General features: G+C 43.8%; 1 protein-coding gene across 7 annotated transcripts in view; it reads right to left on the bottom strand.

Annotated features, from left to right (window-relative positions):
* The window catches only part of LOC101788968 (mucin-2-like), a 74,545-nt gene that overhangs the window by 36,102 nt on the left and 24,052 nt on the right, over nt 1-14,391 (bottom strand). For all 7 annotated transcript variants that reach the window (XR_010048349.1, XM_063251615.1, XM_063251614.1 and 4 more), the window contains 4 exons: nt 13,580-13,651; nt 12,581-12,652; nt 10,406-10,477; nt 9,695-9,775 (listed from right to left, as the gene is read on the bottom strand). Coding sequence is in view for 6 of the 7 variants with exons in the window: in XM_063251614.1 (XP_063107684.1) it covers nt 9,695-9,775; nt 10,406-10,477; nt 12,581-12,652; nt 13,580-13,651 (297 nt within the window). In the remaining variant the exon portion in view is untranslated. The remainder of the gene's footprint in view (nt 1-9,694; nt 9,776-10,405; nt 10,478-12,580; nt 12,653-13,579; nt 13,652-14,391) is intronic.

Below are 14,391 nucleotides of genomic sequence, written 5' to 3'. Positions count from 1 at the left end.
GAGGCAGGGAAGGGCAGGGAAACAGTGGGCAGAAGAAAAAAGGAGCGAAAAGACAAAACTTCTCCGAGTGGCGGCCCTGGTGGAGGCCCTTGCCTGCAGGACTGGGGTTAGTGTCCTCCGAGATTTGAGGTGCTTGTCTTCCATCTTTAGAAATTGCAAACAGCTCATGGTCTAGTTCAGTTAAAAAAAAAAAACTGGGCTAATTGTGGCAAATCTGAGAGGAGCAGCCAAGTCAAAACATTGTCCCATCACACACTTGCACTTGAGGCCTGCTCTCGCACGCTGGCTCTGGCACGTGAGGCGCAGTTGCCTGGGGGTCACTGTCAGGGCTGTGCCGGCTGCAGCGCCTGGGCTTTACTGGGCTTTCCCATGTTGGCTCAATAAGTACCTAATATTCGGTTTTCATACCAAAAAAGGAATAAATTCTCTCTCTTCCTCTTCTCTTCCTTCTTCTTCCTCCTCCCTCCCCTCCCCTCCCAGACTTACCCAGACTGCCTGCAGCCTTGTAGGGTAATAGAGGGGTCTGAGCCCCTCATTTGCACCCTGCACCACCACAGCAAGCTCTCCAGGAAGATTCCTTGCCCCTTGCACCCTGGGCCGCTCTAAATGCGCTGGTGATTTCTCTCTCTGGTGGGCATGAACAAGAGCAAACCACCACTCCAAACTATTAGCGCCAAAGCGCTCTGGAGACCAGCAGCCAGCAGAGACCTGTGGTGGAGACTGGTGCCTGGCAGAGTGCCCACACAAGCTGGCATTGGGGGGATGGCCAGCAGCTGGCTGGGTCCACTGTTGGCAACATGAGGACTGCTAGCAGAGCTGCATGTGGCCCAGTGGCAATTTCCATTTGAGTCTAGCAAGAGAATCCCAGGCTGACTGGGAACATTATTAATCTGAAGCACATGTCATTTAAGACATTAATGATGACCTGTAGGGAAACCACTAAAAATACAACTCAGAACACACAGTAAAAAGAAGGGAACTGAAATAGTACACTAGCAAATATCTAACACAGAGAAGGAAGCCATGGAGGAAAGGAGAAGAATAAAAAAGAAAAAAACCAATGGTAAAATGGGAAATATACACCTTACCCCATCACCAAGTGCACTGAGGAAACTCTCCCATGAAAAAGCTGAAATGGGCAGAATGAACTTTGAAAAACATGTCCAGCGGTACTCTGTGGACAAGAAACTCACTGTAGGGTTAAAGACACAAATCAGCTGACAGTGAAAGGGAGGGATGGAAGAAGATACAGGATGCATAGCAGAACTAGCAGAGCACCGAGTGGCTCTGAGAATACCATCCAGACAGAGCTCCCCAGGAACCATCACGAGGCACAGCAACAACCACTCAGAATGGCAAAAGGCACAGTAAGTTAAGAGGATGAATGGGCACCAGATCAGCGAGGAAACACGGGATGAAGCAGCGTAAACCAAGTGGACTTGAGAGCCATCCAGAGAACACTTTGCAACAAACAGCTGAAGGCCTTTTCTTCTCCATGGCACAAAGCACATTTCCCAGCATAGACCTGTGTGTCAGAAACACGTGTGATCTCGGTACATTCTTTTGCTTGACATAGCAGTGTAGCCCAGATCAGCCTTGAGCTCCTGACCCTTCTGCCTCAGCCTCCCGAGTACTGAACTGGGATTATCAGCATGTGTCTCCATACCTGTGCTCAAATCTCAGACTTAAAAGGAAGAACACCATACAAGGTATATTCTCCAACCAAAGTACAATGGAATCAGAAATCAGTAAGAAAAATTAATTTAGGAAATTTGTAAATATGTAGACATTGAACACACACACACATACCCAAATGAATCAAAGAAGGAATCACAAGAAATACTAGAAAATACTCTGACATTGCTGGATGTTGTGAATTTCAGACCAGCCTGGGCTATAAAGTGAGCTCAAGGCCAGCCTGGACTTTATAGTGAGACCCTGTCTCAAAACGACCACAAGAAAAAAAGAAAAGAAAAGAAAGAAAAAGAAAAAACTCTGACATTAATGATAATAAACATACAACACACCAACCCTGGGGTCCAGCTAGAGCAGTGCTCAGAGGGAAAGGCACAGATGAAAATGCAGTATGAAAAAGAATCTCACTGAGAGCATAAACTTCCTCCTGAATAAAGTAAGAAAAAAAAACCCAGCACACTAAACCCAGGGCAAAAAGGAAGGAAGAAAAAGGAAGGAAAGAATAAAGATCAGAGCAGAAAAAAATGAAATAGAAAACAGAAAAAAATCAGCATAAACAAAAATTGGTTTTTTAAAATAAACAAAACTGATAAGCCAGATCAATAAAGAAGAAACAGAAGACTGAAATTAGTAGAATCAGCAATGGAAGAAAGGACATTATTACCAAAGCTATGGCTGTGTCTAAAAGTCCCCCCAAAACCTCCTGTGGTCAAAGGTCATTTTCAGAGGTAGCTGAATCTAGCACGTGTAACCGACTCACAGTGCAATGCTAGGGTTCAGGGTGGGTGACTGCTGGCTCAGTCCACTGATTAGATTGGCACTGCCTGACCCAGGGAGACCGGATACAATATAAGGGGAACAGACTCATCAACCAATTTGCACTGAAACCTCTACAAACTGTGAGCCAAATAAACCTTCCTCCTTTAATTTTGGGTGTTGGGTGTTTTGTCTCAGCAAGAAGAAACGTAACCATGACACCAATCTTATAGACATGGGATGATGAATTTTAAGGGAAAACTATCAAAAGTTGTTTGCGAATATATTATACACCGGGATGAAATCAATACAGTCCTAGAAACTGATTTAAGAAAAAGCAAAATTGGGGCTGGAGATTTAGTTCAGTGGTGTAAAGCACCTGCCTGACAAGCATGAGGTCATGATTTCGATTCCGATATCCCCACCCCCCGCAAAAAAAAGAAAGAAAAGAAAAAGCAAAATTTGCACAGATATATTGAGTTAAAAAAAAAAGAACAGAAGGGTCACCAGCCTGGGTTACATAGTGAGACACTGTCTCAAAACAAACAAACAAACAAACATCCCTCCAAAGAACATTATGAATCAGTATCTCTTGTGAAAATAGATGTAAAATCCTCAGCAAATACTTCAAGAGTGAGGAATACCATGACCAGGTGGGATGAGCCTAGGCATGCAAGGTCAGCTCGACAGATAAAAGCCAATGTAATGCATTATACTGACATACTAAAGGAGACATGATCATTTAACTTCATGTAGTAAAAACATTTAAGACTGACACCCACTGATTATAAAAACATCAACAATCTAGGAATAGAAGGAAATATTAACAGATGACAGCTACCAAAACACAACACAACACAGCACTGCTAACGTCTCACTTAATGGCAAATGCCCAGAAGGTCAAGGACACAGCAAGGATTCACTCTGCTCAGGTCTATGAAACTTTGTCCTGGAAGTTCTAACAAGGCCACTGGGGGAAGAGCATAAGAGGGCATCCACTTGGGAACAGGACTAAAACCACGTGTGTGTGCTTGCATGTGACATGATCTCACATGCAGAGAAAAATAAAGAGGCTGGGTGTGGAGGCATAGGTCTCTCATCCAGGAGGCTGAGACAGGATTGCAAGCTAAGTAGCCCCTTAGTGAAACCTAGTCTCAAAATAAACCATTTGTTTAAAACCGAGGGTCGAACTCAAGACTTTACACTTGCCAGGCGGGTGCTTATTCCACTGAGCTATGTCCCCAGCTAACTAAACAATTTTTAAAAAAGAAGGCCAAGGAATGTAGCTCAGTGTGAAGGCCCTGGATTCAGCCCTCAGCCCAAGACAGGAAGGAAGGAGCGAAGGTAGGAAGAAAGGGAGAACCACAGAGAACATATACACAGATGAAAACTAGCACTAATTTAGTATGGCCCCTTGACCTGTCACATGAATTTTAGAACACACACCTCGATTTCTGGTAAGACTCCAGCTGAGATTTTATATTGGTTTATTTTCTTCCTTTTGTGGTCCTGGGAGTCAAACCGATGCCCTCATGCCTTCCAGGCAAGTGCTCTGCCACGGAGGGACAGCCTGGCCCAGTTGGCTGGGACTTGGGCAGGAAAAAGCTGTACATTAATTTGGAGACTGAGTCAGTCTCAAGAATGGACTCCACAAACATGGATGTCTGTCCATCAATTTAAATTTTTAATGTCTTATTGTCTTTGACATACTGTAAATGTGAGTGGGGTTTTTTTGTCTTTGTTGTTTTGTTTTGGTTTGGTTTTTTGGATACTAGGGCTCAAACTTACGACCTGCATTTGCCAGGCAGGTGCTTATGTGACTGAGCTAAATCCCCAGCCCAGACTTTAAGATACAATCCTGTACTTTTTTGGCTAATTTACTCCCAACTATTTTCTTCTTTCTAAACACTATAATATATAAACATAAATATATAATATAAACAATATTATATATATGGGATTTTTTGTTAATATCACTTGTAATTTTCTCTGGTGCTGGAGATCAAGCCCTGCATCTTGCACATGCTAGGAAAGCATTCTACCATTGAGTTTCACCCCAGCCCAGAAATACAGCTAATTTCTGCAAGGTGATTTCATGTTTTGTGTCTGACATAAAAGCAGAATGGGAAGGGAAGATCGCAGGCTGCGCTGGGAACCTCCCAGGACCAGCTGTGCTGCAGCCAGCTTTCCTGACAGGACCCTGGCTCTTATCATCATCACCAGCGCTTAGATCCTCACTGTCACCAGGGATGGCTGTGGTTCTCTTCGCAGGAGCTCTGGTCCTTACCTTGAGCATGGTACCTGGCTCCATGCAGATCCCTCAGTCTGTGACACAGACCCTTCATCCACCGGCCCAGACTTTTTGGCTTCTACTGCTACCCCGTGGGCCTTCCTAGTGCAAGATCTTTTTTTTTTTTTCACGGTATTTTTTTTCAAATCCATTTTATTTCAAGGAATAAAAACTAATACAAAATTTCAAAATACATCAATCAGGGGACAAGAATAGTACACACACTGTGCATTGTCATCCCCAAGTCACCCAGAGCACGAGACAATTGTCTGAACAACACCAGCACAAATCTTTCTCTTCTCTGAACTCAGAGAAATCAGCAGTATATCTTAACTATTTTATATACATATACATACACATATACACACATTCTCTCTTTCAGCTTCTCACACTAATGAGATGATCCTATGTTTACACATGTGTGTCTTATTTATATCACTAATCAATATGGTCTCATTCGTTTACCTACAAAAGTCTCCATCTTATTCTTCTTTATGGCTGAGTAGTACTTCATTGTATAGAAATACCACATCTTCTTTATCCATTCCTCAGTCAATGAGCATTTAGCTTGTTTCCAAGATCCAGGTATTACAAACTGTGCTGTTGTCAACATGGGTGCACATATGTCGTGGTATGATGTTTTTAATTCATCTGGGAAGAGCTGGGTCTAATGGGACCTCCCATCCTATTTTTTTTGAGGGATTTCCACACTAATTCCCACAGTGGCTGCACCAGTCTACACTCCCACCAACAGTGGAAAAGGGGTCCTTTTCCCCCTGCATGTTATTGCTTGATTTCTGGACAACAACCATTCTTTCTGGGGTGAGGTGGAATCTCAGTGTTGTTTTAATTTGTATTTCTTGAATGACCAGATGTGTTGAGCATTTTTTTCATGTATTTATTTGCTGTTCATATTTCTTCATCTGAGAACTGTGTATTCATATCAGATGCCCATTTTTTGGATTGGGTCTTTAAATCTGGGAGAACTGAGTTCTTTATATGTTCTCAACAGTAATCCTTTGTCTGAGGAACAGCTGGCAGACATTTTCTCTCACTCTGTGGGTTGACTCTTCACTCTGTTGGTGGTTTCCTTGCTGTGTAAAAGCTTTTCAATAAGGTGAGATCCCTGTTGTTGATTCTCTGTGATAGCTTCTGTGCAATCAGGGTTTTGTTCATAAAGTCTTTGCCTACACCAGTGTCAAGAGTTTTACCTAATCTATCTTCCAGCAGATTTAATGTTTCTGTTTTAATATTAAGATTTTGATCCATTCCTGTTTTCGTTTAGTGCTTGGTGAAAGACATGAGTCCAGTTTTAATCTTCAGTATGCGCAGAGCCAGTTTTTCCAGTGTCATTTACTAACGAGGCTGGCTTTCTTCCAGTGAATGTGTTTGGCACCTTTGTCAAAGATAAGGTAGCTTAGTGTATCTGCAAGTCATTTCTGCATCTTCTAATCTGTCCCATTGATCTTTGGTCTGTTTTGTTGTTGTTTTCGGTTTTGGGTTTTTTTGCTGTTTTTGTCACAGTAGCTTTAGAGTATAATTTCAAGTCACGGATTGTGATGCCACGTGTCTCGTCTTTGTTGCTCAGGATTGCCCTTGCTATTCTGGGTCTCTTCTGGTTCCAGATAAATTTTAGGATTGTTTTCTCTAATTCTGTGAAATATGCAATTGGAATTTTGATTGGTATAGCACTGAATCTGTGTAACAGTTTTGGAGGTATGGCCATTTTCACTATGCTGGTTCTTCTTACCCAAGACTCAGTGAGATCCTTGACACAGACTTGCATGAGGCACTGTCATAGGCTCCAGTCCTCTGGCTGGACTTCTCTCTCTCTCTCTCTCTCTCTCTCTCTCTCTCTCTCTCTCTCTCTCTCTCTCCCCGTCTCATCTTTTTGAGACAGGGTGTCCCTATGCAGTTTGGACTGGTCTTGAACTCACTTTGTAGCCCAGGTTGGTCTTGAACTTACAACAATCCTCCTGCCTCAGCCTCCCAAGTGCTGGGATTACAGGTGTGAACCACCATGCTGGGTTTTTGGAGAAATCTCTTTCACTCTTTTGCATCTGACTTTTTGGGTGAATATTAAAAAAAAAAATCCTATAACTTATGTGCCCTATATCAAATGCTTTCCATCCAAACTACTAACTGCAACAAATGCTCAGTGCCTTGCCATTCCCTAATGCAAACAAGTCAAAGCTACAATAGGAGGCTTGTTTCTGCTCACTTTTGACTATGATAAAAAGATAACAAGTGTTGGCAAAACTATGGGAGAACTAGAACCCTCCTGCAGCACATGTGGAAGTATAAAATGCTGTAGCCACAGTGGAAAACAGTTTAGGGTCTCAAAGAAGTTAACCACAGAATTGCAAATGACCCAGCAATTTCACTCCTCACTATGCACCCAAGAATTAAAAATGCATAGAAACAAAAACGTGCATGTAAAGTGATCATGGCAGCATTACTCACAGGAGCCCCAAATGGAAAAACCTAAATGTCCATTAGCTAGTGAGTCGGTAAAGTGGTATAGGCTGCATCTTTACAATAGAATAGCATCAATATTTGGGTTTTTGAGATAGGATCTTGCTATGTGGTTCAGACTGATCTTGAACTCGCTATGTAGCCCAGGCTGGCCTTGAACTCACAGTGATCCTCCTGTCTCAACCTCTCAATTGCTGGGACTATAGGTTACAAAATGGAAAATCATTCAGGCTTAGGAATACAGTACTTATATATGTGACAACATAGATGAACTTTGAAAACTGCCACCTGAAAGAAAATGGACGCCAAAGGGCATGTACCCTATGATTTGCTTCTGTGAGACTTTCAGAATAGGCAAACCCCATAAGACCAACACTAGCCTAGCAGCTGCCTGGTCTGGGGAGGGAGGGGATGGAGAGTGACAGATAACGCAGCAGTCAGTGCTGCTTTGGGGGCCAACACAGACATCTGGGGATCAGACAGTGGAGGCCGGGGTTGAGCCTGTGGATGCACTAAACGCTACAGACATTACTAAACATCATAATGTCTGTCGCATGGTGACTAGAAGGGAGCAGCTCCCAATTTTTATTTTTTATTTTTTATTTTTATTTTATTTTATTTTTTCATACTGGGAATTAAGCTCAGACCCTGTTCTTGCTGGGCAGGTGCTTATGCTGCTGAGATATATCCCAAATCCCCAGTTTGTAAAAGAGAGGCATGTTGTACTATTCCAAGCACCAAGTGCCACAAGTCCAGGCAGGCTGGTGGATGGGAACAGAAGCGATTTTTCAGACTCTGGCTGGAGCAAGGCCAGACTGGCCATACGCTGCTGCCTGAGCACAGGGGGCTCCTCCCAGGGAGGCCAGATGTGGTGCTTCTCGGCGGTTTCATTGCAACATTACAACTCAACAGGTGATGTTACCAGAGGAAGAAAGTGACAGCCACACAACTGGCCGAGCACTTGTCCTTAAAGAAGGGCTTTATCCCTTTTGGGCAGGGGCATTAACCCTGGAGAGGCCACTCTGGTGGACTCTGTGGAAGTGAGCTCCTGCCCCACTCCCTGCCCGCCAGCCATTAAGAATGATTCTGAAAGGCTTGGTGTGGGGGCACACGCCTGTAACCCCAGGCAGCAGGAGAACTGCAAGTGTGAGCTCAGTCTGTGTAATTTAAAAGACTTAAGTCAGACCCCGTCTCAAAATAAAAATAAGGGGTGGTGATGCAGCTCAAGGTAAAGGCCCTGGAGTTCAATCAACAGTACCTCAAAAAGAGAAGGAGGAGGAGGAGGAGAAAGAGAGGAAGAAAAAAAGAAGAAAAAGCAAACGAAAGAACTGTATTACTGACATCCCATCTATACTGGCTGCCCAAAAGGGTGTGGTAGGACTTCTAGAAACATCAAATCCATACAAGAAAACAGAGCTCTCTGCTTCAAAGTCCGACTCAAGTCAGAAATCCATTTAAAGATGCAAAGCACAAGAAGTCAAATTGCTCGCAGTTAGCCCCTATTTCCATGGAACAAAGCTGCATAGGCAAAGCCCCTAAGTGGCCTGGCACCTATTCACAGTGTGAGTAGTCCAAGATCCCTGGGTTTCAACAGTCTCCTCTGCAGAACGGAGACAGGGACACCGACAGGAGGAGAGTTGCTGGGAGAATGAAAAGAAAGTAACATGCATTGAGCATTTCCCACATGCAAGCACAAGAACTCCCAGGCCATTATCGGACTCGTACACACATGGAACGTGTAGTACCTGGGGCACCAGAAACGCCTCATGACTGGAGGAGTCACAGAAATGCAATGGGCTGAGGAGGAAGCCCTCAGCCTCCACGAGCAAAGGTGATGACTTGCTGTCCTGAGGCAGGGAATGAGACGCAGTTGGGAGAAGGATGGCAGGATAAACGCTGGGAGTGGCACCCTAAAACTTTTGAACCATTATAAAATGCGACAGCCCACCTAGGTCAGCCCAAAGGACAAAACTGAGGTGCTGTCTGCATCTGTGGTGTGTGTGCCTCTGGATCTGAGAAGATGCTGCCAGGACACCAGGACAGACCACACAGCGATGCCTGGCCCACGTGGGGGAGCTTGAGCAGCTGCAGAACCCCCGGGAAACTGTGGCGAGGGCCTGATAGGAGCAGGTGTCTGGGAGGCAGCTCACTAGCTTCTACACTCCGGCCACGCAGGCCTTGAGCTTCTGCTCGAGGGAGAAAGCTGGGCTCCCCCTACTCCTCTTCAGTGCTTCTACCCTTGACTCAGGCAGGCACTCCGCAGCTGCTCAGCCTGAGTGCATCCAACCAGGTTGGGGGATCGCCACCTGCAAACCCTGCGGCCTCCAAACGCTCAGGGAGCGTGCGCTGTCAGGGGAGTGGAATCTGCAAACACGGTGGCAGAGCTGGACCATGGGGCTCAGCCAAGAACTGGATGGGACTTTTAACACACAAATACTGTTTGTGATTTGACACGTGTTTATCTTTCATGTCACTTACACTTGTTGTAAAAACTGCATTCTGTGCCATGCCTCAAATGTTCCAAAGCCCAGTTCTGTAAGTAAATTGCAACGGAGATTTCTAAAAAAAAAAAGTGAAAAAAAAAAAAGACATAAGCCCAATGAAGGGAGAAAGGGAGAAAAGAAGGGTGAGAAGGGTGAGGAATCTGTTCTGAACTTTTATCGTTAGGCAGTGATTCTGACTCATATATAACGAAACATTACCTCACTGCTTCCTGCACATGCACTGAAGCCATTTCACTGTGGCCTGGGCCAGCTTAGGACTGATGCGTGGGTATCTACACGCATGCTGCGTTAGGTGCAGCACAGTGAATGCTCCTCCAGTCCTTGTGCTGCGCACCCTTTCTTGCTCTGGAGCAGGGCTTCGCAGCATCACCGCTCTGCCTCTGGGGCTGGCTGCGTCTCTGCCTTGGAAGCATCTCCAGCACTGCAGGTTCAGCAGCCTCTGCCCAGCAGGCACCCACAGCACATCCTCTCACCCAGTGTCACCTGGCTGCAAAATCACACCTCCCAGGAGCCCACTGCCACCACTAACTCTGACCTGGCAATGACCCTTGCAAAGCTTAGCCAGGAATTTAAAAGTCCGTATATAATTTAGTAATATTCTACCAGTAAAATTTTAACCATGTTCCAATGTAGGTAGGTGAAGTGTGTGTAATATTCAAAATATGAATTTCTATTTGGAACTTACATGAACTGCAAAAAAGACATTGATTCAAATGTTCCTCTTTCAATTGACTGTATCTTATTGCAGGATAAATCTCTAGGAAAAAGAAAAAGATTTCCTCAATTAGCTGGAAGATACCTAATTAACATGATAAACAGACTTCTGAGTTTATACTATTGAACACAATTTTTCTTTAAACTCAATCTTCCCACCCATAGTCAAGCTTTCTGGAGGCCCTAGGTTAGCATTTCTCCTAGAGTCTTTCCTTCATTATCTCTATAAACAAAATCCACAACTGTAGTACTAGATCCAACTTGGAAGTAATATTTCCTGACAGTAGGAGAATGTTTAAGTCACTTTGTATAGTCTTGTCTTGGTTACTTTTCTCCGGTTGCTGAGACAAAAACACCTGACACCCAAAATGAAGGAAAGGTTTATTTTAGCTCAGTTTGTGGAGGTTTCAGTCAATACTCAGCTGGCTCTAACGCAGGGACTGCGGGGCTGAGGGGCAGCAGTCCATGGCAGCTGCAGCAGACTCCAAAAGCCACAAGAACAAAAGGGTAAAGGGGGAAGAGCACCCCCCCTCCCCCACCTTACATTGATGCCATCTCCCTGCCTTGGGCAGGTACAGCGTTCATACTACCAATGCAAGTGCTAAACAAGCCACCTCCAAGAGGCCCAGCCCCCATATATCAGGCTTTTATATACAGATATAAAATGTATCAGTTTCATCAAATCCAAGATCATGCATTCAAAGTTTTAATCTCTGTATGCAATTTCTGGTAACAAAGGCATATTCTCATATTTCCATAGCTTCCTGGTTGCACTCTGTTTTGATAAGCCAGTTCAGTACCAATGGGAATAAGAGAGAACCTTTCATGTCACTTAAAAGGCAGGTACTCTTCTAATTCATACACAGTTCTGAACTAACTCAGAATTTTACTTCCTATCATAGGAATGGAAATTCATTTTTGGCTTCATATTGCCTTAATGTTCTGTGAACAACATTCACAGGCCTGGATCCCATGGACAAAGCATATAAATCAAATTTTCACCCCAAAGAACACGATGTCTTCTCATTGCCTTTTTTTTTTTTCTTTTTTGAGGCAGGGTCTCAGTATGCAGTTCAGGCTGGCCTTGAAATCACTTTGTAGCCCAGGCTGGTCTGGAATTTGCAAAGATCCTCCTGCCTCGGCCTCCTGAGCGCTGGGATTACAGATGTGTGCCACTATCACTGGCTGACATCTTATTTCTAAACTAACAGAAATACCATGCAACTATTTTCTCCTTGGCAACAGGTAGGAGAGAAGTTTGTTTTGTAACTGGTAAAAAGTTAAGAGTTATGACATGCTTTCTGGGTACATACATGTTTAGCTAAACTACTTAGCCTTTCTGATACTTATTTTAAACATGCGTATGCACAATTCCTACCCTGAAATGCTTTTCTTCTGGTAGCTTAATCACCTTGATAATATTATTTATGTAATTTATCTACCTAGTTAATTATGTAGCATTTAAGTGTTGGTGTAATTCAGGTTAAATGATCAAAACTTTCTGGCTTGGTAGCACTGAAATATAAATTTGAATAGTTGACATTTTGTTTTCCTGAAGTTGGCACTATTTGTTCTATAACCCAACTTTTTTTTTTCTTTTTTGGTATTGGGGATCAAATTCACGACCTCACACTTGCCAAGCAGGCACTTATGCCACTGAGCTAAATCCCCCCAGGCACTAACCTAACTTTCTTGTAAATGCCAGATAGTAAATATTTCCTGCTCTTCAGGCTAAATACAGTGGCCTTTTTCATTCACAGCATTTTAAAGATTTAACACCATTCTTAACTTATGGCCTAGATAAAAACAGGCCATAGATGTGGTTTGATCCACAGACTAAATGTGGACACACAGGTGGCAGGAGAGCACTTAGCAAACAGGGCATCAGCGAGCACCCAGTTTCTGCTGCCATTCCTCCTCTGCACGCAGTGTCTTTCCCATTTGAATCTGCTTGATAAAGTTTAAAAATTGAAAATGAGCAGGCGGTATTTGGCGCTCAAGGTATGCTGAGATCTGCACAGAATCACACAACTGTAATTTTACTGCTTGAGGAGAATATAGAGACGATCTGACTTAAGCTTCCTGCTCATTTCATGGATAACTCATCAACAACTCATTAATACCTATGATGAACCAGCTAACTTACAAATACCGGAGGGACACCAGGCCTTCAAATGAATCTTTTCGTAATTCAGTCAGGGAATTTTCACTGAGGTTTCTGGAAGATGAAAAAGTTATTTCTGGATCAAATTTTGGGAAAAAGGCAGAAAATGTATAGTAGTTAAGAGAACATGAATACTGTCATACTCTGGCATCTGGAGTGTAAACTGGCAAACTATTGTTTGGGGATTAAAGTTTCATATCTACAACAGTGATCACCACAACAGTCCCATTTCTGCGTTTCTGTTCTGAAGAATGACCTACCAAGGTTCACAGAGAGGCACACACAGGGATGCTCACGGCATCTACACACGTAAATGTGAAAACTGGACATGTTCTGAATATTGCTCATAGGGGAATTATTAACTCTGCCATGATGGATACGTCCTGTGGAATATTATGCAGGAGTGCAAATGTATCGGGTGACCCTCTACACATGGGAAAGGTAAGAACCCTGACATATCTAAGGAAAAGACTCAAGTTGTGGGATGCCACCCTTTGGGTAGAAAGATAAAAGATCTGGACACACCTGGGCTTCTATATGTAAACTTGTACATAGGCAAACACTTGGGGACAGTCTGAAAAGATGTGTACCCAACTCAGCAGAGTTTACCTCGGGATGGGGAGTTAGGGAACACAGGGGATTTCACTTTACTGTATCTCACTGTTACCCATTAAGAATGCAATCATGCTTATTTGTATAACTGATGATAAACATAAATTGCTTCTTATTTCAAGCAGATTCCACACGATTTATTTATTTTTTGCCGCAATGCTGGGTATGGAACCCAGAACCTGAGTCATGCCAGAAACGTGTGCTACCAATGAGCACACCTGAAATTTCCTTTTTACAATAATCAGAATTTCAAACCACAGAGGTTGCTTTGGAATACAGAGGAGGAAAACTTGTTTTCACAGGTATCGACATCAAGATTCTGGACCGAGAAGCTTGCTACAAGGCAAATTTCTCAATTCCTATACTCACAGTTTCTCGGTCCACCGGTATGTTGTCCAAATAGTCTTATTAAGGTAAGAAATAGCATTTCCTTGGAAATTTCTGTAAGCAATAAAAATAAACAGAATATGTAAAAGAGTTGTGGTTACTGGTGGGGGACATTTACATACAGGAAGGAAACACTGGCTTTGTGCTGCCCTGTGCTATCGGCTGCCCAGTCCATGTGGGCAAGCACATGGGTCCAGCTGGTGCAGTGGGGAGGCCTCTCCATTGTTCCTCCCAGCATCTCCTCTGTCCATGCTCCGGTGTGAGGAATGCCAGCCACACACTTGCAGTGCACTGCCACTCCTCAGGACCTGGCCGCTTTTCCTCACAATCACCTCATGACTTAATTCTGAACAAGGATGGCACTGCAGCCTATGTCCTCTTTAGCACGCACTTACATACGCGCTCCCCTACCACCTCCACATTAAAAGAATTTTTTCCATTTTATTTCTTGTTTGTGACAGTCTCACTAAGTCATTAAGTTTCCCAGGCTGACCCTAAAACTGTAATCATCCCGTCTCAGCCTCCCAGAGTGCTGGGCTTACAGGTGTGCCACCCTGTCCCCTTTCCTTCCCATCCATAAGCTTCATGGTTCAGGAGGCAGAGTCAGCCTTCTACGGCTCCCACTGAACTTAGCCCTTGGCCGTGCACCAGAATGGATGCCATATGGACACAGCCCTGGACTCGTGTGAAGGTGAACGTCAAGCTGTGGTGGAAGGGTGCCATCTGTTCCCTTTTCCACTCAAAGTTTTGCCAGCCTAGAAAATGGCAACTATCACAATTCCCACTTTATAGAT

Source organism: Cavia porcellus, unplaced genomic scaffold (genome assembly GCF_034190915.1).
Source record: "Cavia porcellus strain 051 isolate PalLab524CR breed Dunkin Hartley unplaced genomic scaffold, mCavPor4.1 scaffold_6, whole genome shotgun sequence".
In the NCBI taxonomy this organism is placed as follows: Eukaryota; Metazoa; Chordata; class Mammalia; order Rodentia; family Caviidae; genus Cavia; species Cavia porcellus.
This window is presented reverse-complemented; position numbering and strand designations above follow the sequence as displayed.